The sequence below is a fragment of the Vulpes vulpes genome, chromosome 10 (assembly GCF_048418805.1).
Source record: "Vulpes vulpes isolate BD-2025 chromosome 10, VulVul3, whole genome shotgun sequence".
Lineage (NCBI taxonomy): Eukaryota > Metazoa > Chordata > Mammalia > Carnivora > Canidae > Vulpes > Vulpes vulpes.
In genome coordinates this window covers 79,983,133-80,005,982 of record NC_132789.1, presented here as the reverse complement: position 1 = coordinate 80,005,982, position 22,850 = coordinate 79,983,133, and the positions used below count along the sequence as shown (strand labels likewise).

Sequence of the window (22,850 nt, the reverse complement as noted above, 5' to 3'; positions counted from 1 at the left end):
CCACGACTCATGGGGGAAAGAGAGTGAGTCGGGGAAGTCGCGCCAAGACAAGGTGGTAGGGGGTTTACATAACGTTGTAAAGCAGAACGGTTTCCTATTGGTTGGCTCATATGCAGAGGAAGGATTGCAATCCAACCAGTCAGAGTGACCCCTCACTATGCAAAGGAAGGATTGCAATTCGACCAAAGGTGACTTCCTCCTCTGGGGTTTGAAGGGCATTGGGTTCAGTTGGGGAAGTCCAAAGGGGAGGTGTAAGGGTCTGTGTCAAGCTGTCAGCAGGTCATTGGCCCATTGGCATCCCAAGTGGAGGTGGTGACAGGAACCTCAGCCATTTGGGGTATCCGTCATCTTGAGGAGTTTCCCTTCCTGCCTGGCCCCAACACTCCAGGCCACATTATTATTTGTGTTTATGTAGGGCACTGAATTATCTTACCCAATGTATGCACTCCCTCTTTGTTTTATCCATTGTCCTCCCCTTAAAATTCCTTTCTCCCTCCCCAAGGGGCATGGTGGTGGCACACTCTGTTCACCAGCCACAGGCAGGAAAAGGCTGGGATGTGAAGTGTGACCAGGGTTGTCTACAGTGTCCTTCTCAGTCTCATCTTTAGACATTGGGAGATTTTGGAGATAGTTTCCCTTCTTCCATCATCGTCCTCCTCTTCTTACCACTGATCTCATTTGTTCCATGAGTTTCATATTTTGAAAAGAAACCCACCACGTGGCTGGGATGCTCAGCTCCTCCACCCCACCTCACCATCCCCCACCCCAGGCTCCGCACCCACCGTCAGCCCTGTGAGGTACAGGCAGCACCAACATTTTTGTGGTTCCAGGAACTCGTGCCAAGAGGAAGACAAGTGACTTGGTTAATACAACATGGAGCTCAGGCAAGGTTTTAAAAACTTAACAGGGGTTTGAATATGTAGCTCATGTGTTAAAAACATCTTTGACTTGATGAAAATCCATAGAGATGAAAAGTAGGTTAGTGGCTGCCAGGGTAAGAGAAGAGGAGAAACAGGAGATGACTCCTAGTGGGTCTGGGGGTTCTTTTTGGGGTGCTGAAAATTTAGCAGTGATAACTCATACAACCGTGTGAATACAGTGAAAACCGCTGAATTGTACACCGTGAGATGGTGAGGTTCTGGTCCATGAACTCTTTCTCACTTAGGTTATCATTTTGAGTATTTCAGAGTAGATGAGAAATCTGATAATTTTTGTTGCAATGAAAGGAGCCCACTGTGCCCAATTAGATACAATGGTGAAACAAGTCCTTTGAAAGTAGCTGTGTGGAAACAGGACTTTGCATTTGGAAACAATGCTTTGTACTGTAAGTTCCCGAATCACACATACGGCAACAGAAAGGTAACAGAAAGGGATGTTCGGTTGGAGTTTCAAAGTGTTGTCTTAACTGACCGTGTAGAGCAGTTGTAGAGCAGTTGAGCCAGGTTGCTTTGCCGGGTTTTCGTTTTGTTTGTTCCTAAGAAGCAAGCGTTCAGACCCTGGCCTCATTGTGGGGATGCATTCTGTTGGTATTTTTCCTTCATTGGTTTTGCCTGCTCAGTGCCAAGGAGTGTTCTGGAACCAGGGGCCATAGCAGCCAAACCAGCAGACAGAGCCCTGTGCGTCCACGGCGCTTACTTCACCCACGTGGTAGACACACAAAGTACATGACAGCTTGGATGCCTTAGTGCTTTGGGCAGAGACCTTGAGAGGAATACAAGGTGCGAGGTGGCGCACGGCTGACTAGTGGCAGCCCTTGGGGAGCAGGCTACGCAGACGGGGAGCGGACAGCATTCCTGATGGAAGGAACAGCAAACTCGGAGGTCCTGGGCTGGAGCAATGTGGGGCGGCTAGACAGCCCGCACCCAGGGAGTCAGGACCGCAGGGAGGATAGGGGGCGTGAGGTGGACCTGTCACAGATTGGGGGGTCTTGTCTGGTTTCACGGGTCATTGTCAGGACTCGGGCTTTGCCTCTGTGTAGCACAGAGTCTGCCCTTCAGATGTGACGACCAAGTAACGAGAACACTAGCACACTGACTCCTGAGTCCTGGTAATGGAGGCGGAATTCTTAGGGAACAATTTCTATTTAATGATCCTAACCTGTTTTAGGTCCTGTTTTAAAGGCTCTGCAGACTGATCCTCTTGCTCCGCTGAACCCAGCTGTCAGGCTTATTTATCTGATTTCGTTCAGTCAGTCAGCAGTTAATGACTGACACTGTGCCAGTCACGAGTTCCCCAGACACGAGCTGGATAGGCCCGGTGACCTGCATCCATGAACGGTCACCGGATGCGGACTTGTTACATCATCAACATGTAAGGAACAGGGCAGGAGCCTACCTGTTCTGATATGGGGGGACCTGGGAATCCTCTGCATCCGGGGAAGTTCTGCAGCACGAGAGCTGAGCAGTGGGACCAGTTATACTGTGCTCATGTCGGTCACAGAGGCACTGCAGGAGCCTGGGCTGAAACACCTGGTAGAGGAGCAGGCTTCCTTGTACGGAGGCACCAACCATCCTGGCAGTTTCCAGAGTCGTGGTAACTGGGACCAAGGGAGTCCTTGGCATATGAATGCTCCTATGTTTCAGCCTCTCCTGATACGATGCTGTCCAGAGGACTCAGATGGTGCTGGTGGCTGTGGCCCTGGGAGGGACAAACAGCAGATTCAAGGGCAATGGATGGATGTGTTAGGGTCTCCCTCCCTAGGCCTCTGGGCAGGATGGGCCCTGGGTGTACCCCAGGTTGGTACCAACAACCCTAGGGTCTGTGTAACTGGGAGGGCCTTCCAAGGCTACCATCTCTCGACTGTTCTAATTCTACATAGGACAAAGCTAAAGCCCAGAGGGCAGATAACTTACCAGAGCCAAATGAGGCCAAAGTTGAGACTAGAATTTCCTATCTCTTGGTGAGAGTTGCAGGAAAATTTCTTCTCCCCTGCTCCCTCCTTCCCTTCCTTTGTAAATATTCTTGGCTATATTTTACCCCTTTATTTTTTCAGAATAAATCCTGTTCCAGTTTACAAGTCCATTTTGCTCTTGTCTGGAGAACGTGGTTGTGGGAAGTCTACTCTGATCGCCAACTGGGTGAATTATTTCAAAAAGAAATATCCCAGCATCTTGATGATCCCTCATTTTGTGGGCAGTACCTGTGAAAGCAGTGACATCATGTCTGTGATACATTATTTCATCACAGAGTTACAGTACAAAAACTATGGTACTGGAATCAAGCTTTAACTTTGGAAAATTTGTGTTAGAGATTATATATCCTGTCTTGCTGTTTCTGTGGCTGTTTTCCTCCTGTTCCACTGTAAACCCTGTTCTGTCTCACCAACATGATCTACCCACTGCTTCCCCTCACAGAATTAAATTTCCTTCCTTCTTTTCTTTCTTCTTTCACCAAATATTAATTGAGTGCCTTTATGTGCCAGGGCACTAGCAGTGAGGGTACAAGCATGAACAAAGTGGACAAAAGTCCTTACCCTTATCGTGTGTTTATGTTACTGGGGTGAGGGAGACAAAGAGTTAACCAACTAAAAACGTAATGTAGAATGTTGGATGGTAAGTTCTATGAAGAAAAATAAAACAGAACATGAAGGGAGGCAGGGTGTAGTGTATGTCAGAGCTGTTAGGATCTGCAAAGTGGTCTGGGAAAGCCTCACTGTGAAAGGGACATTTGAATACCTATCTGAAGGAGGGACCCGAGCTGGTATTGCAGGGACAGCATTCCAGTCAAAGGAAAAAAGGGCCAGGCCTCCAACTGTTGCTCCTATTTGATCCTGTAACTATTTACTGAGCGTGTTCATTTGCTCACTTGCTCATTCATTCACTCATTATTGAATATTTATTGGTTGCTTATCGTGCACTAGGCACTTCCTTGGGTTCTAGGGATGTACACGTCCAGCAAATAGGGTCATGGCTCTCACAGATGTGATGTTCTAGTTGAGAATGGCAGACAACAAATAAATGAGAAACAAACAGTGATAAATGCCATGCAGAGTGCTGTGATAAGGTGACAGGGTGCTAGTTAGGTTGAGTGGCCAGGAGCCGTGTCTCTGTGCAAGAGGAACTCTAGCTGTGGTGACAAATAAGTCTCATATCAGTGGCTTCTCACATGAAGTCTATTTCTCACTCATGGACCAGCCCAGTAAGGGGTTCCTCATCAGTCACAAGTGGCTTTCTTCCATGTGGTGATGTGGGGACACAGGCCTTTTGCATCTTGAGGCTTAAAGCCCTGGGGCTCCAGAGTCCTCCGCCTTTGGCTGGAGGAAGAGGAAAAAGAGTGGAAGAGGCACAGCCGTTCCTTTGACGCCTAGGCCTGGCAGTGATCCAGATTGTTCCCACTACCATTCTTTGGGCGAGGACTTGGCCACCCTGGGCCCACATGGCCACCCTTGGAGTTGAGGGAGGACAGGACACCACAGCCCGGGACAGGGAGGATGGACTTCTGCAGGACAGGCAGCTATCTCTGCTGTACGCTGTGGAGATGGCACAGGTACTGAGGGGTTAGAACCTTCCAGGCAGAAGGAATAGTTAAGGTAATGTGGGTCCTATGGAGATAAAGTTGAGTTAGAAAGGGAAAGCAGGCCCATATGGCCAGACGGGGGTAGGGGGTGGAGACGCAGGGGCATCAGACCTGATGGGGAGGAGGGGAAGGTCGGTACCAGCACCGCAGGTCTGGGTCTTGTTTCAGAGTGTTAGGTTCACACTCTATTGAATGCGGAGGGAGGCGGTGGAGGGGCATCACCAGGGGAGTGGCGTGCTTCCATTGATACTCTGGAAAGATTAAGATCAGCCTAATGGATGTGGGGGAGCAAGGACGGAGGCAGGACGCTGGTTGGAGGACACTGCTGTGGTCCAGGCAGTCACGATGCGGGGGACACAGGGCGCAGAAGGAGGAGGGCCGGTGGGCCGAGCACCTCCTGGGGAGCTGAATGTGGGGCTCAAAACACGGAGGAGCTGGGCACAGCCTGCATGGTGAGGGGCCCCATGAGATGCAGTGGAGTCCACGGGGAGAGGGCAGCAGGTTGTGAGCGGACCGGAAGGCTGCCGCTTTGGGTGAAGGATCTTCGGGGTACAAGGTGTACATGGGGACAAGGGCCGCTGTGTGGGCTCCGCCTCTGTTCTAGGAGCCACCAGGAGCCTGGCTCTACTTATTAGCAGTGGAGCTTCCTTGAGTTGTTTGAGCTCTGCAGCTCAGTGTGCCTGCTTTGCAAATGTGGATAAGAAAGGAAATGTCTTCAGGCAGTGCAGGAGGTGATCACTAAGGTGAGGTATGAATAAATAAAGACCTGTTGCAGTGCTTGGCGTATAGTAAGCCCTAATTAATATCAGCTGTTATTTTTTAAAAATATTTTATTTATTTATTCATGAGTGACAGAGAGAGAGAGAGAGAGGCAGAGACACAGGCAGAGGGAGAAGCAGGCTCCATGCAGGGAGCCTGATGTGGGACTCAATCCCAGGTCTCCAGGATCATGCCCTGGGCTGAAGGCAGCGCTAAACCGCTGAGCCACCCAGGCTGCCCCTCAGCTGTTATTATTATTGGGAGTCTGTTGTGTATTTGCATGTCTGGCTGCTTTTGGGAACTTGTTCCTTCTCATGTGGGCTTGGGCCCAAGCATGCTTTTGGGTATTGAGTGGGGATATGAGACTCCGAATGAGTTTTGATGGACGTGCATCATCTTTATAGGATGGTACAGATATTTGAGCTCCTGTGTGTGTGTGTGTGTGTGTGCGCGCGCTCCTGTGCATGTCTGTAACCAGGGTGAACACGTGGGCATGAGTTCTCTGCGGTACCATTTCTCGGGTGCATAAGTGGTAAAATCAAAATCAGGAGCAGCAGGTGTGACTGGTTCTGAAGGACAACCACTGATCTGACTCAGCCACAGCCAAGGGACTTGGGTCTGGCTGGGCTGAGGAAAGGAACTCAACCCGAATGTGCCCAATTATGACTTTATTCGCAAAGTGAATTGTGATTTTTATTTATTTATTTATTAAAGATTTTATTTGTTTATTCATGAGAGACAGAGAGAGGCAGAGACACAGGCAGAGGGAGAAGCAGGCTCCATGCAGGGAGCCCGATGCGGGACTCGATCCCAGGACCCCAGAATCACGACCTGAGCTGAAGGCGGCATAAGCCGCTGAGCCACCCAGGCTGCCCATGAATTGTGATTTTAATGATTGTTTTTAGGTGCTGAAAGCTCCTAATCAAAACAGCTGCTGTCTTTGAAACACATCTTGAGATTGACAAAGTAGAATAAAATCAGGTACAGCCTGTACGTAGCAGACAGCTTGTGTCCCTGAAGGAAGACCCCAAGGGGAAAGGCTGTGGTTCAGCTCTCAGCCCACCTGCACGGTCCAGTCCCGCTCTGCTGCTTGCCAGCTGTGTGCTCTGGGCCCTTGGCTGTCAGCGGGGGTGAGCCTATCGGCCTGGACGTAAAGTTGCGAGGGGATGAGCAGATACTACAGGGAAAAGGACTTACAAGAGTTCCTGGCCACAGTTGTTAGTGTTACTTTTGTCCTGATTATTATTAGGATTATTCCTTACTGAGCTAGAGAAACAGGCAGAGAGCGGGGACTGCTGAGGGAAACCAGGGGCTCTATTCATTCACTAGACCAAAGGAGGAGGTGGCAAAGCCGCAGCCAGGGAGGAAGCGGAGGGGAGCCGGCCCCGCGCGGCCTGGGCGGGTTGGGGTGGGGGTGAGCGAAGGAGGGGCTGCAGCGGCGGTGGGGGCGCAGCGGGGCGGGAGGTCAGGGCGCGGAGCACGTGCAGCTCGGTTGGTGACGGGGTGGGGGGGCTCCCTGCCTCCCTCCCTGCGCGCTCAGCCTTGCGCAGCTCCGGCTCCTGCGGGTCCCCCCCCCCCCCCCCCCCCCCCCCCCCGCCAGGGACAGCAAGACGCGCCCCCCTCGGCGTCGGCGCCCCTGCTGCCAGGTTAAGGGGCCGCCGCAGGTGCCCGCGGGGTCAGCGCCCAGGCCGCTGGTGCTGGTGCTCGGCGGTGACCTGCCGCCGACGCCGCATCCCGGTGTTTCCCGGGACAGGTGCGGCTGCCGGGCCTGCGGGGCTTGCTCAGCACTGCCGCGGGCGCCGTGGACAGACCCGGGACGCTGGCTCGCACCGCGCGTGCAGAGCAGGGCTCGGCTCAGGTGTCCGCTGAGCTCCCGGCCCGGCCTACTGTGGCCGGGTCCTGTGTCCTCGCACCCACAGAGGGACGTCCTGCTCTTTAGGATATCTGTTAGGGTCCCCTCCTGGCACCAGCGACCAGGAGAGTCTGCGCCCCAGTCTGTGATGTGGAATGGGCGAAGTGCCCGCGGACTCCCTGGCAGGCTGCAGGGCTTGGGGAGCCCCGCGCCGTGGGCTTGGCTGACTGCTCCGGTGTCTCCACCGGGACCCGCCGCACCACGGGTTGTGCCCCCCCCCCCCGTACCACCCCCATCCCGCCCCGCGCTCCGCCCCCCAACAGCCAGTCACTTCTGTCCTTGTCTGTCTGCTTCTGTCCCCTTCTACTGGAATGCCCCCTCCCTTTCCTCAGGTCAGTGAATACCTTCTCATCCCCCCCCCCAACCTTTTTTATTTAAGATTTTATTTATTATTCATGAGAGACAGAGAAGCAGAGACAGAAGCAGGCTCCCTGTGGGGAGCTCCATGCGGGACTCGATCCCAGGACCCCGGGGTCACGCCCTGAACCGAAGGCAGGCGTTCCACCACTGAGCCACCCAGGGACCCCTCCTATCCCTCCTTAAGGCCCTATTTAAAGAGCACCTGTTCGGGGGCACCTGGCTGCCTCAGCCAGTGGAACATGCGATTCTTGATCTAGGGGTCATGGGTTCGAGCCCTACATTGGGTGTAGAGATTACTTACTTACTTTAAAATCTTTTTTAAAAGTAATAAAGAGCACCCTCTCAATAAGAGAGCCTATGGGGTGCCTCTCTCCCTCACCTCCAACTTTGACTAAGTGATGAGGATAGCCCCAGTCTCATTGTTTTCTAGTTTATGTGAGTGTCTCCCTGCAAACACTGTGAGCTTGATGTCCTGGTCCCCCATGACTTATACGTGGTGCTGCCATGATGTTTTACTATATCCCCCTATAGTCTTGAGAGTGCAGGGAGCCGTGTCAATTCTTTCTTTTTTTCCACTGTGGCACAGAGAGGTTTATTTTTCCAAACAAGACCAAAAGCTTAGCTTAAAAATAATAAACCCATTATACTCACACACCTAAACAACATCAGAAATAACACATGCGTTTGAGCCATGTCTATTTTGTTAGTGTCACACTCAGTGCCCGATGCAGAGCCTAATATAGAAGGTTCTAAACAAATCCTTATTGAATAATGAGGTAACACTATGCAAAACTGAAAAAAATTGGTCAATCACTAAATCATTTGGTTACAAAGCATTTTGAAAGATCCATTGACCTTTTTCCTTCTCCCCATAAATTTACCTATCCTGATTGGATCTTTGAACACTTGAGATGTTACCATTTAAATTAGGCAATGGGCGGCTGTCATTGAGTAGAGACTGTTTGGCTCTAACACAATAAAGAGACATGTTTATTTTTTTTTATTTTTTTAAAAGATTTTTATTTATTTATTCATAGACCAGAGAGAAAGAGGCAGAGACACAGGCAGAGGGAGAAGCAGGCTCCATGCAGGGAGCCCGACGTGGGACTCGATCTCGGGTCCCCAGGATCACACCCTAGGCTGCAGGCGGCGCCAAACCGCTGCGCCACTGGGGCTGCCCAAGAGACATGTTTAGAATCATTTTCCCCTGCTCATAATTCTATCTTCAATATTATTTTGAGGAAAAATAATTCTAATCACCCCAAAGGGAGTATTAAAAACACTGAACTAATGCTTTCCTTTGCGTATGCAGATAAAAATCCATTCAGTATCTTCCTTGAGGTTTCTTTTTCCCTTTCTTTGCCTGGGATTATTTTTTTGCTGATTTTTATGAGTGACGTTATGCTTTACAATGGTCAGGCTGTGTATATTTTCTGAGGTTCCTTCGCCTTTATTTTGTCAATTAATTAGCCTCTTTTTTTTTTTAAGATTTTATTTATTCATGAGAGACACACAGAGAGGCAGAGACACAGGCAGACAGAGAAGCAGACTCCCTGTGGGGAGCCCGATGTGGCACTCGATCCCAGGACTCAGGGATCACGCCCTGAGCCAAAGGCAGAGCCCCCCAGGCCTCCCTGTCACTTAGCTTCTATATCAGCTTCATGCAAGAGGTGAGTGGTGCATGTCTTCCACATAGGACTGCTGGTGAACCGTACACATGGGTGGTGACCCACACAGCTTGAAACCTCAAATGGAGTAATCTTTAACTGATGACGTGTTGTTTGCAAAATCAGTGTTTCAAAGCTCCCAATGATCCGTGTTCAAGTTTCTTCACCTTCCTAGGTCTGTTTCCTCACCTACTAAATGAGGGTTTGGCTAGACTATGTGATTTCCAGAATTCTTCCTGCTCTCAACTTCAGCTACTTAAGGCCTGAAGTCTCGATATCGCCCGTACTTTAAAGATTGAGAAAAAAAAAATGCTCCAAAACCTGAAAGGGTGAAGCATTGAGATTAATTGTTCTCTTCCCATTTTTGAAAAATATTTTTTATTGTGTGACACAAGCACAAACTATCTCTCTTTAAGATTTTAATTTTTTTGAAGATTTTATTTATTTATTCATCAGAGACATAGAGACAGGCAGAGACATGGGCAGAGGGAGAAGCAAGCTTCCTATGGGGAGCCTGATGCGGGACTTGATCCCAGGGTCCCGGGATCATGACCTGAGCCAAAGGCAGATGCTCAACCACTGAGCCACCCAGCTCCCCAAGATTTTAATTTTTTAAAGTAATCTCTATACCCAAAGTGGGGCTTGAACTCATGACCCTGAGACCAAGAATTACACAGTCCATCGCACGAGCCAGCTGGATATCCCTATCTTTTTTGATTCCTTCTCCTTTATTCCTCACATTCATATATAACCTTCAAGTCATTGATTTTATGGTCGTTTGCTGATATAAAAATATCTTTAAAAATCAATATGTCGAATTTTATGATAAATAAGTCCTGGGGATGTCTTGTATAGGATGGTGACCTTAGTTAACAATACTGTATTGCATATTTGAAAGTGGCTAAGAGCACATCTTAAGAGTTCTTATCACAAGAAAAAAAATTGTTTGATTCTTTTAAAAAATATTTTAAGTAAGCTCCATGCCCAACATTGGGTTTGAACTCACAACCCTGAAATTAAGAGTTGCATGCTCTACGACTGAGCCATCCAGGCACCCTGAAAAAAAAGGTTCTGTATCTGTGTGGTGATGGATGCTAACTAGACTTACAGTGGTGATCATTTAGTAGTGTGTACAAATATCAAATCATTATGTTGTATGCCTGAAACTAATTTATAACTCAATAAAAAGAAAACCAGTGCTACCCTCTACTATAATGCAAAAGAGAAAGATAAAGTAATTTATTATAAAGTAATATGTATTTCAATATATAAATGCTCAAACATAATTCCAATAGAGGCCCCAGAAGAGTAGACAGGTGCCTGCCTCTATACAGAAAATGACCACAAAAGCAGTAGCTGTCCATGCAGACTGGCGTGGGCATATATTCAAGGTTCAAGCATCACGAACAATATTCCTGCCAGGGTTGTGATTTCCCGAAGTGGTGAACAAATCTTGGTCTCATTTCAGACAAAGCAACATATAATCTTCCATCACTTTATATGGTAGCTGTATTCCTAGGAAATTTAATGTGTTTCAAATCTGTGCAAATTACTTTGTGTTTGCATGAAAATGGAGTTGGTTCCTAGGTAACGTAATTAGTAAGATTCCCTCCTTCATGAGTGTCAGACAGACCTTTGAGTCTGGTAGATCCCAGGATGCAGCTTCATTGATTGCCTCCTGTGTTGTAGGATGTCTAGAAACCCTGGACCTCCCCTGTTGAGTTCACTGCTCTAATCAACTTCCTGTTTTTTGAATGTTCATGCACTTTCCTACCTCCATACCTTCACCTGTGCCTTGTCCTGCATGGTAACCCTTGCCCTCATCTCTACCTGTGCACGGACCTTTCTTTACTGTGATGGCTCTGCATCAAACTCCAGTAACCTTCAGACTCTTATTCTGCCTTCAAAGGTGGCTATTTGTGTCTAGAACCCATTTCACTTCCCTTAATTCCTACACTTTATAATATAGACCATTTTATCTCCTCTTGGCTTCTAGCACAGAGCCTTGTATATAACAGGTAACCAGTAAGTACCTGTTAAGCAGAGTTACTCTCGAAGCTTCTAACAGAATCTAAATGCATCTGAGAGACTAAATCCATTAAAACTTCTTTTCATGACTTGATTTTCTAGATTCTAATGTGCCTAAATTTCTATGGGAAACATTGCCTTTGAAAAATAAAAGCAAGGTCAAGGTTGTATGTAGTAAAATGTCCTTAGAATATTAGGTAGTTGAGGGGCACCAGGGTGGCTCAGTCCTGTTGAATGTCAGACTCCTGGTTTCTGCTCAGGTTTGTGATCTCAGGGTCATGAGATCAAGCCCAGAGTCAGGCTCTGCACTGTGCTTGGAGCATGCTTAAGATTCTCTCTCTCTCTCTCTCTCTCTTGCTCTAAAATTAATAAGTCTTAGAAAGAGTATTAGGTAGCTGATTACAATTTTGGGTTGCTGCTACTATGTCACTTAATGGGAGTTTGAAAGTTGGTCCTTTTATTATATCCTATATATAGCCTTTACTGGCTCTTTACCTAATTCTCCCTGATAATTTCCAGAATCTAAGGTCTTGGGTCCGATATTGTGAGTAGAGTAACTCAGTATTGGTTATGTCAGGTTTAATGTGGGTGAGGAATGAAGAGCCTGGGGGGAGATGATGCATGTGTGCACTGCTGGACCACCCAGGGTGGTAACTGTGGTCCTGAGACAGCTACTTGGTGTAACAGAGCTGCCGAAACCTCACAGACCATGTAGTTTGGCTTCTCTTTCTCCCCAACCAACTCTTTGTAACATGATCTATCTTTGCATTTTGGAGAAAGAGAGTAATGCTTTGGATCATACAAAATGTTTTCTATATAAAATCCTGAAAATGTATAGGAGACATCTGGTGGTAAATATCATTATCCCTTTTGGGTTGAATATTTTTAGGCTGCTAATCACACATATACCTATATGTGTCATCTGTACAGCTGTGAATAGCACTCATTGTTCCCAACCTCTTCCACCTCCCCATCCCATTAACATATTCTAGCAACGATGGAAACATTTTTGCCTAATCTGAGCAAATTCCTATGCTCTAGGTAGTCAACTTGAAACTGATATTCTTAACGAAGACTCAAATGTTTTGGTCTTTTTGCTTCTTGTGGAAGTGTTCATTGCTTCCATCAGTTTAAAGCCATGTATACTTGTCCTAGATGGAATCGAAGAACTGATTGGCATTTATGGCATTTCAGGACAGAAGGTAATCTCTTTTTAAAATAATACCTATTTTACTGCCGTTTTATAAAAAGAAAACCCCATAATTTAGAATGTATGTAACATCTTTCCATTATGATGCATATCTGTAGCCATAGCCAGCATGGCTTATAGTCACTGCTCTATGTTTTATTGAACAAATACTTCTGTGGGGACACCTACAGCGGGGTCAGGTGCCCTTCTAGGAAGTTGGGGAATATTGATGCATGTAATTCTCTGAAGAACCCTATGAAAGAGAGACCGTGATCATCATCCCTGTTTACACAGAGGGAGCTGAGTGTGGAGATGTTAGGTGACTTACAGAACATCTGAAGATGATGATAGACTCGACATTCAGATGTGGGTAGTCTGGTTCTAGACACTATGGCCTTTACTCCAGCCTGGTTCTGCTTCCCTCCCTATTTTATGCTTTGCTCAAGCATTTATTGGGCCCCTAGTATTTTCTTACTTTGTATATTTTGATTTGCCTCATCTACACTGATTTTGCACCTACCAAACTAGTTGCTCTTTGATCCTGCTTGAGGCTATATTGGATCAATATACAACTGATTGTATATTGATCTAATACAATACAATACAACTTAGTATCAGTCATTACTTTGTGAAGCATTCCCTCTAAAACTTAAAAACACATGTAATTATAAATTATGTAAGTCATCTATGTTTCTCATAAAGAAAATGATAAAGAAGAAGGAAAAAAATTCGGTATACTCATAGTCTCACCACTGTTCACCATTTTAGAGTCTAGCCTTTTTTCTATGGATATCTATATACACTCATTGATGCTTATGTAAGTAAGTCACATGCTGTATTGTTTTATAACCCGCTTTTTAACTTAATACACAGCAAGCACCATAAATTCAACAATTGTTGACCACTCATTATGGGAAAAGCATATAAGCAAAGTCAGACATGGTCCGGCAAACAGAGCTTTCACTATAGCAGGGGATGGCAGCTGTTAATGATGCTATTACACAATAAGCATAAAATTGCAGCTGTGACAAGTGCTACCAAGGATCAGTATGTAGTTTGGTGAGAGCCTCTAATGAAGGGATTTGGACTTTGGAGGAGGCTCCCTGGAAGAAGGACTCCAGGCAGAGCACTGCATGGGGAGGAGGGACTGTCCAGGCTGTTATCTACACCCGTAGAGTGCAGTGGTTCAGAGCCTGCCTGGGGAGCCAGACCCTTGGTGTCAATCCAAGCTCCGCTGCTTGCTATCAGAATGGATTAGATATGATGGTTAGCCCCTCCTCTGCCTTTCTAGAGTATGTATGAAGTAGAGAATGTAGAATCTAGAGGGTTGTGCAGAGGACTGAGTGATGATATGGAGAAGCCAGTACCATTGAAAGAATACATTATAACTTACATTTCCCAAGAGAAGGAGACATGCCATGTCATACAGGGCCCCAGGGGGAAGTATTGGATAGCCAAGATGCAAGAGACAAGAGCCAAGAGAAGGCCAAGGCCAAAGCCTTCATGGGGTCTCCCATGGGAAAGGCAGAGTAAACCATTCAGGATTGGCTCGTTTGTATAATTCTGGCAGCTGTAGTGGCAGAGGGGCTGTCCCTGGTTGTCTGGTCACCCAGCCCTGGCCTGATGTGGGTCGGAGTGGATGAGAGTCAGGTAGGAGGTCAGGTGGGAGTGTGGCCTTGGATTGGCTGCTCTGCACGGGACAGGCACGTTCCAATAAGCTGTCCACCGCCCCCAGGAATTAACGTGTCTCAGGAGGAGCAATGTCTGTGGGGTCTGTAAGGCTCCTGAGAGATGTCAAACTATCAGAAGACACACAAAATAGAAATCTCTAACTAGAACAGCTAGTACCTGAAGGCATACCCAACACAGGGCCTGGCTCGGAGTAAGCAGTAAGCATTTGATAGTTGCTCTTTTGATTATTATAATAGTTGATATTATTAATCAAAGAGGGGTGGGAAAGGCTGTTAAAGGAATGTAGAAAGATCTGATTAGGTGTTTATTTTATTCCTAAATAAAGCCATATAACTTATGATAGCATTGCTATATAGAGCAACTCCTCAGCATAAAACAATATTCTCTTTATCAACCAAATGGTTCAGTTTGCATTCTTAGGTTTCCTTTGGTCATCACTGTAGGTCCTAAGTGATGGCATTTGTCCCATCATTCTTAGGAATTGGGACAAATTCTGACTTGGATTACAAATCAGATTGTATTTGGGATTTGTCTGATTACTTGCTTGCAAGAACCTCTTTTTGGAGGTTGCACATGTACTATCAAATTCATAACAGATGGGTGATGCAGTCAAATATAGTTACGTGGAATGTGTGTGGTATTTTCTTATCACTGTATTGCTTATTACCCTTAACCCCAGCCTAGCCCTCACCCTCTACTTACTCCCTATATTCCAGCTACTCTAAGTTTAAAAACCATCAGAAAAATAGTCTTTAATGATTTCAAATGTTGTTGACTTTCTCCATCAGGCACAGAATTTTTCTTGGCTGCCAGGCTCACTGCCTCCTCATTGCAAATTTATCATGAGCACCGTCTCCTCCAGCCTGTCCTACAAGTCGCTGTGTGCCCGCCTGGATGTGAAGACAGTGGAGCTCCTTAGTGTAGGAGATGAAGAAGTGAAACTAAACGTCTTTAGACAGCATCTCTTTGTTCCCAACAAAGACCCCCTCTGACAGAGCAAATACACTTTGAGGAAGAAAACAAACCTGAATCCTTTAAAACTCACAATCCTGGCAAACGAACTGAGAGAATGTAGAATCTACCGAAATGAGTATCAGTGTCTGAAGGAGTACTTGGAGGTGGTCTCCATTCAGGAGCTCTGGGAATTGATTCTGAAACGCTGGATTGAAGACTATAGCTGGACTTTTACGCCAAAAAGGGCCAATTCAGACATGGCGGCTTCAGGAGAAGGTAAGCCTTGGCCAGTATTGACAGCCTGCTGGAGTCCACAGGGAGAAAGATGTATGGTAGACCACCCAGAGGAGGGGGGCTTCAGGGTAAGGTTATCAGAGAAAATACAGGATGTCCAGCTAAGCTGTGATTTCAGATAAAGAACAAATAATCTTTTAGTGAAAGTGTGCCTCAGTTATTGCATGGGAGATACTTATACTAAAAATTAGTTGATAAATAATTTTATTAGAAGTGTATCCCAAATTCTTGCATGGGCTATACTTATACCAAAAGTTAATTTGTTGTTTACCTGAAATTCAAATTTAACTGCATACTATGTTTTTATTTGCTAAATCCAACAACCCTGTCTAGGGAGCTCTGTGTTGACTGTAAAGAGAACAGTATGAGGCACATTTTTCAGGGGCTAAGAGATGGACCTTCATTACTTCTTCTTTTTTAAAGTTTTTTTAAAAAAGATTTTATTAAAAAAAAAAGATTTTATTTATTCATGAGAGATACAGAGAGAGAGGCACAGGCACAGGCGGAGGGAGAAGCAGGCTCCCTGTGGGGAGCCAATTGTGGGACTCAATCCCAGGACCCCAGGATTATGCCCTGAGCCAAAGGCGGACGCTCAACAACTGAGTCCCCCAGGTGCCCCTTTTTAAAAGATTTTATTTATTTATGAGCAAGACAGAGAACGAGAGAGGGGGAGGAACAGAAGGAGAGGGGCCAGCAGACTCTGCACTGGGCCCCGATCCCCACACGGGGCTGGATCTCAAGGCTGAGATCATGACTTGTACAGGAACCAAGAGTTGGACGCCTAACTGACTGAGCCACCCAGGCGTCCCTGCTTTTATTATTTCTATAACTCAATTCTTTTGAGCCTATAGTTCAAGTGATGGCAGAAGCTAATTCAGTTAATCTAGGTTTATTCCATCAATTTAGCTTGTTTTCAGACAACTCAGGGTGTTTTTCAGGCAAGGGAGGACTTGTGTCCTTCTTGTGTCTCTTCTGGGTTGAGCTCAAATCCAAGGGCCTTGATGTTGGGTGTCCTTGGTTGTCACTGTCCCTGCTGTCTTCCGCCGAGGTGATTATGGCCCCAGATGGTCCACAAATACCGACATGCCTCCCTCCAGTTTTGGCATCCACTAGGACGCCCCCGTGTTCCCATCTGGTCCTGGGTTGTTCTGTCTCTGCTGCCACCTGCCGCCACTTTCCCCCATCCTAGTGAGGAGGCTCTCCTCTGCTAGCGTTTGTACCCTCTGGAGCCTACAGTCTCGGGGGCACACAGTGTTCCTGACAGAGAGCATCGGTTGCCCACTGCACCCTTGGAGATCCTGGCCCTTGGGGCTCCCCACAGCGACCTCTACTGCCTGGTCCTGGGGGCCTCAGGAGAGCTGCGGAGCTGCTAGCTTCCAGGCTCCCAATGGAAGCAGAGTGCAGGCCTCTGTCTGTTTGGTGCCAGGTGCATCCGTGTGGTGGGTGCTCTGTGCCCACTCACAGCCGGGGTTCAGGGGCGGGCACGACCCCTCCATAGAAACCCTTCTGAGCAGCTTTGCTGCTCTCTCGCCTCCCTATCCCTCCCTCCTCTCTCACTTCCGTCTTCCTCAGCTCATCCTCTGTCTGAGTCTGTTGTTTGTGGTTAAGAGATTTATTCCACTGGTGGTGAGGAGTCTATCCTTTGATATTCAGAAGCCCATCTTTTGAGAAGGAAAGTTTGTTCTCAAAGCCATTATCTCTGCAATGAGCTTCAAAAGGCTTGTATGCCCAGGGTCACTTCATGTTCCTGACTGCTGGAAGCAGCATGGCTGCCAGAGCTCCAGCCATTGCATTTCAGGCAAGAGGAAGGATGAAGAGAAAAAGAAGGGCTTGCATTTTCTTTTAAGGAGCTTCCCCAGGTTTCCACCAACATCTCCACTATGTCCCCATAACTTTGTCATTTGGCCACAGCTAGACACAAAGGAAGCTGGCAAATAGAGGTTTCAACAGGTGTGTTGCTACCATATGGGCATGAATGAAACGCATGGCTACCCCTCGCAGTTGGTTTTTTGGCCCTGCCATTTCTAGAAGCCTCTGTCTTCATTGTTTTGAGAGCCAATGCCGAATGAATCTCAGTGTCTAGTGTTTGCCTGCAGTGGAATCGGGATCTGGAGGGCACAGCACAGGGCAGGAGGTCTGAGATGCCCACAGGTGACACTGAGGTCATGGTAGGAGAGTGACCTCACCGCATCCTGTCCTTACCTCACTCCCAGGCCTGTGTGCCGTTTGACGGAGTCTACCTTTCCCTCTGGCCATCACCATGACTTCTGTTATAAACAGTTTGTCATTCAGAGCAAGGACTTTAGAATCTGACAGAACTGGCATGACCTTGTCAAAGGGGCTTAACTTTCTAAGACTCAAGTTTCTTACCTGCAAGCTGGTGATGGTCACAAGTGCTGACCTCCAGGGTATTAGGAATGCTAAGTGTGCCTGATGGAGGGTGCTTCATAAGCACTGTGGTGGCCATGACAGCCCTGTGCCACAATTTCCAGCCTATCCAGCTCCATGGGAAGCATATGCTGTCCCTTTGGTGGTGGCACCCTGTGAGTCATTGTCTGTGGCTCCGGCAGGGTTCAAGATGGCGGCCGGCCTGTCAGTCCCATAGTGAGTGGCCTGGACCAGGAGATCCGGCCAACCTGTGACAGCATCAGAACCCTTGCTACTTTAAGCCACTGAAACTTTGGGGTCACCTGTCCATGCAGCATAATCTGTCCTGTCCTTACAGAGACTAGCACTGCAGAATGTCAGCCAGTAAGTCTGCCTGTAAGAACTGTGTGCACAGAGGAGGCTGCAGTCCAGCCCTTCCTCACATTCTCACAATTGGAGGACCACTGGGGCTGAGTCAGAAGGTTCGAGTCCTGCTTTCTCAATCACATGCTAGCCAGAGGCCAGCCACTGGGTCGCTCTGGTTTTAAATCATTTTGTTTGTCACTTGGGGATTGTATCAAGTATGGTCTACAGACAACAGGACCAACAGGATTATATCTCTGTGCATCTGTGTGTGTGTGTATATCTCTCTAAAGATCTCTGGGAAAAGGTCATGAGGGTTTTGCTTACATGATTATGAAGATTGGGAAGTCCCAGGATCTTTCTAGAAGCTGGAGACCCAGGAAAACTATTGGTAGAGTTCTGGTCCAAGTCCAAAGGCCTGAGAGCTGGGGTGGGGGGGGGCGGGGGCGGGGGGCAATGCTCCAAGTTCTAGTATGAGTCTGAGGGTCTGAGACTCAGAAGTGCTGAGAAGTCAGGGACTCGGCTCCAGCACAGAGAAAATTCACCTTCTCTGCCTTTTCTCTGTTCTGGCCCTGGGCAGATTGGGTGATGTCCATGTGCATCGGTGAGGGTGATCGTTACTCAGTCCACCCATTCAAATGCTAGTCTCTTCAGAGATACCCTCACAGACACACCCTGAAATACTACCTAACCAGCTCTCTGGGCATCCCTCAGCCCAGTACAGCTGACTTGTAAAGTCACGTGGGAAAAATCACAGATCTTCATATTTCACAAGGTTATTTTGTAAAAAGGTAAACTCTGTTTTCTATGACAATTTTTTATGTACTTTAAGCTTTGTGTTTAATACTCTAAATCTTGGAGGCAGGATAATATTTGTTCCAGTTCTTTTCTCTCCCATTCCCCAACCCCCTTCCCTATTTATGGCCTACAAAAATGCCCTCACTGTACCCGGTGGAAGAGGGGAGTCTCCTCCTTCCGTGGGTTTTCAAAGTGCTCCACTGCCACCTGCATGAGGCTGCACATTGTAGGTCAGCTAGCACGAAGTCTCTACAGCCTGGAAAGCATTTCAGTGGAAATATAGGATGGTTATGTGAACAACAGGCTCCCATTTTATTACAGCTCCTGTGATGAGCTGGGCTTGGTGGGCCATCCCACAGAGCGTACCATTCATCTTGCAAGAAAAAGCATCAAGCACAAATTTAAGAATTCTTCTATTTTACCTTTCAAGAGCAGGTATCTCTAAGTTTTTAATGCAATAAAACCCCTTTGTGGGATCCCTGGGTGGCGCAGCGGTTTGGCGCCTGCCTTTGGCCCAGGGCGCGATCCTGGAGACCCGGGATCGAATCCCACGTTGGGCTCCCGGTGCATGGAGCCTGCTTCTCCCTCTGCCTGTGTCTCTGCCTCTCTCTCTCTCTGTGACTATCATAAATAAATTAATTAAAATTAAAAAAAAAAAACCCTTTGTTTTTAAGAAGCTCATTTCTGGTGGTATGATCTGTTGGAATCACTTCTCTGGCAGTGAAAACATAGTAATCTTGACCATAGCATTCAATTTGTCATTAGTCTGCTCAGCTTCCCCTTGGCCTATGTGAGACCCAAGTGCAAACTAACTTCTCCCAAATGTGTTCCCTCAAATGTTTGAAAGTGCTTATTTAAGTGGTAACCACGAGGCGTATTTAAAATAGAAAAAAGTAGGTTACAAATACTTCTTTGGGGGCTGGGGAGAGGGCATGAAAAATGAGTGGGCTCCCTAGCTTTTCAAAATCTGGGCCAGTGGTCGTAACTGTAACAAATTCTTTGGTAAACTCCAAGGACTTATAAGAAGATACATTTTTAATATTCCAGGGTCTTTTCCAAGTTGCCTTTTTATTGTGTCTAATTATGGCCACAGATATGATCTGCTATCATGTTTTCATCCTAAAGTCAGACGCATTTCACTGTCCTTGATTATTCAATAGGTGTGATCACTCCTGTCAGAGAAAGTAGTCCATACATCTTTGAGAATCCAGCAAACCACAGGAAAACACATTTCCACCGAATATTAATCCGATACTTTCAACGGCAAACCACTTTCTGGAGAGTGTACGAGGAACTGCCCTGGCATATGAAGATGAGCGGCTCCTGGGGGGCCTTGTGCAGCTTTCTCTCAAGTCCTAGGTAAGGCTTGTCCTTCTTATGTGGAGTTGGGGCCAATTTTGTTCTTCCCCTCCTAAGCGCTGTGTTTATACCCACGAATCCCTTAAGCCATGAGTATTCGTTCCTTTACTCCTTCCACTACCTGCCAGTTTGTGGGCAGGGGCCCCTTATGTGGCTCCACTCCTGTGGCTCATGGGTTCTCAGTATTGTCCCATTTGACCTTCCGACTGCAGAGTGTTCTTTTCCTTCTTGACTTTGCATGGATTCCTTTCAAAGTGAGGAGGATTCCAGAGACAGGAGGACTCGTAGCTGGGGAGGATAAAGAACAGCTCCATGTTCTCTGGCTAGACCCTCTCAATTTCCTTCCTTCCCTTTATTTCTTCTCCTCTCCGTACCTACCCCTGCTTCCTTCCTGTCCTCTTGTGCCCGCGCAGCAAATGTGTGTCATCGACTCACCCTGAATCCCAGCTCGTGTGGGCTCCGGGGGTGCAAGAGTGAATGAGGTACAGCTGGCTGTAGCGGGGGGCGCAGGTGGAGCCAGAGACAGCTGCACACGGGGTCAGGGCTTCCCCAGAGCAGAGATGTGCAGCTGGCAAGCCTGGCAGGTTTGGGGAGCCTGCCAGAGGAGGGGGACTCCTGGCAGAGGAGTGGCAATGGCTTTGATGGCTTAACAGTGACAGTCTGACATTTGCCTGGTGACCTACCAAAGAAAGATGTTGTGGTTAAGGAATAGGCTGATGGAATGGGGTGAATAGAAGAATAGCTTCCTTCAAGGCACAAAACACTGAAATGACTCATGTTAATACATTGCATTGCAAGCATCACAGACTTCATATCAAAGATCCAAAACTCAAGCTTCTGGACAAGGCTGCACCTCATCCACTACTGGAACATGTTATCAGAAGTTGGCTATGATGCTGCTGGGACTTATGTGTTCACAGTGTCTAAGATTAAAGCCGACAGGTAAAAAAAAAAAAAAAAAAAAGCCGACAGGTGCCATAAGGCGAGGAGGAGGAGATGTTCACTCTCAGGTACAGTGGATCACTATGTGTTGATGGTCCACTTTGCTGGGATGTACTGTGGCTAAGAGTCACTGTTCTCCTGTTTCCCCACGGGGTTCTGGTCATTCCCTTAGACCTCCCTGAGTACCCCTCCCACAGCTTAGGGCCATAATTTCTGAAGATAAGGAAAGGAGAATAAGTGTTAGTTTTGAGGTGGCTCCTCTTTCTCTCCTGCTGTATCTGTTCCCTGAGGCCCTGTCCTTAGCCACGCTCCTGACATCATTCTCCTTGATCTGTATGTCTGGCCTTGACCTCCTTTTGGAGCATCGGAGCACATGCTCCGCACTCAGTACCAGCAGGGCTGTCACTCCATCAGCGACTTTCCCGAGTGACCAGTTGACACTTCAAATGAAATAGATGCAAAACCTGAATTATTTCAGATATTCCCTCCAAATGAGTTTCCTTCTGTGTTCCCTCTATCCTAAGACCCCCCTGGGGCCCCTCACTCAGTCCTGGAAACATGCACTAACTGTCAAGGGTAGCCCCCATCTGAACTGCCACATCTGCCTGCTGGCTTGGGTTTGGACAGCACTTTGGTCAGTACTTCTCCTCTGAGTTCTCCATAGCAGGCCTCCTTGCTGTCTATCCTGCTCCCCATATTTCCTGGCTTATTAGGCAGTAATAACATTCATTAATTCTTTCAGCAAATAGTAACTGTGCACCTTCCCGGGCCCATGGACTCACTGGGTGCTGCCCACATACCAGTGAACTAAGCAAACTAATTCAAAACCAGTTCAAAAATGAATCCCTGCCCTTACGTTTACCATGTAATGATCATAATAACAGATTCTGAGCATTTGGCATGTGCCAGGCTCTAACTTCAGTACTTTATATGTATTTTGTTTAATTCTAACAAAATCTCTATAAGATGACTAATATCTTGGTTGAAATGAGGGAAACTGAGTGTTGGAAAGGTGAAGTAAGTTGGCCAAGATCTCCCACATAGTTAGGAATGGATTTGGGCTATGTCAGTCCTGTATCCCTTTTGGTCCTTAACCATGTAGCCTTTACCTGTATTGTTTGTTTATTTGTTTGTTTGTTTTTTAAATATTTTATTTATTTATTTGAGAGAGAAAAAGGGAGTGCATACATGAGAAGAGGGCAGGGCAGAGGGAGAGGGAGAAAGAATCTCCAGCAGACTCCATGCTGAGCGCAGAGCCCGATGTGGGCCTTAGTTTCCTGAGCCAAGATTAGGAGTTGGACACTTAGCTGACTGAACCCCCCAGGCACCCGCTTTTACCTGCATCCTTCTTGCCATGTATGAATTATGTAATTTTGGAGTTTCCCTGATCCACTCATCAACCAATGTAGGAGGACCCATTGCATCCTTAATTGTATCAGCGCTTAGGGATGTGGGGTGTGGGCAGGTGCAGGGGAGGCATGGGGTCTGCCCCCAGGGATTAGAGTGTGGGCAGGTGGGGGAGGCGTGGCGTCTGTTCTTAGGGACGCAAGGCATGGGCAGGTGGGGGGAGGCGTGGGGTCTGTGTTTAGGGATGTGGGGTGTGGGCAGGTTGGGGGAGGCATGAGGTCTGCGCTTAGGGATGTGGGTTCCG

At 47.3% G+C, this 22,850-nt stretch overlaps 1 protein-coding gene across 1 annotated transcript in view; it reads left to right on the top strand.

The window, feature by feature from the left end:
* The window catches only part of LOC112930690 (putative tetratricopeptide repeat protein 41), a 38,603-nt gene that overhangs the window by 6,070 nt on the left and 9,683 nt on the right, over positions 1–22,850 (top strand). The window contains 4 exon segments of the mRNA XM_072724747.1: positions 2,993–3,207; positions 12,283–12,443; positions 14,911–15,352; positions 20,059–20,257. Coding sequence (XP_072580848.1) covers positions 2,993–3,207; positions 12,283–12,443; positions 14,911–15,352; positions 20,059–20,257 — 1,017 coding nt within the window.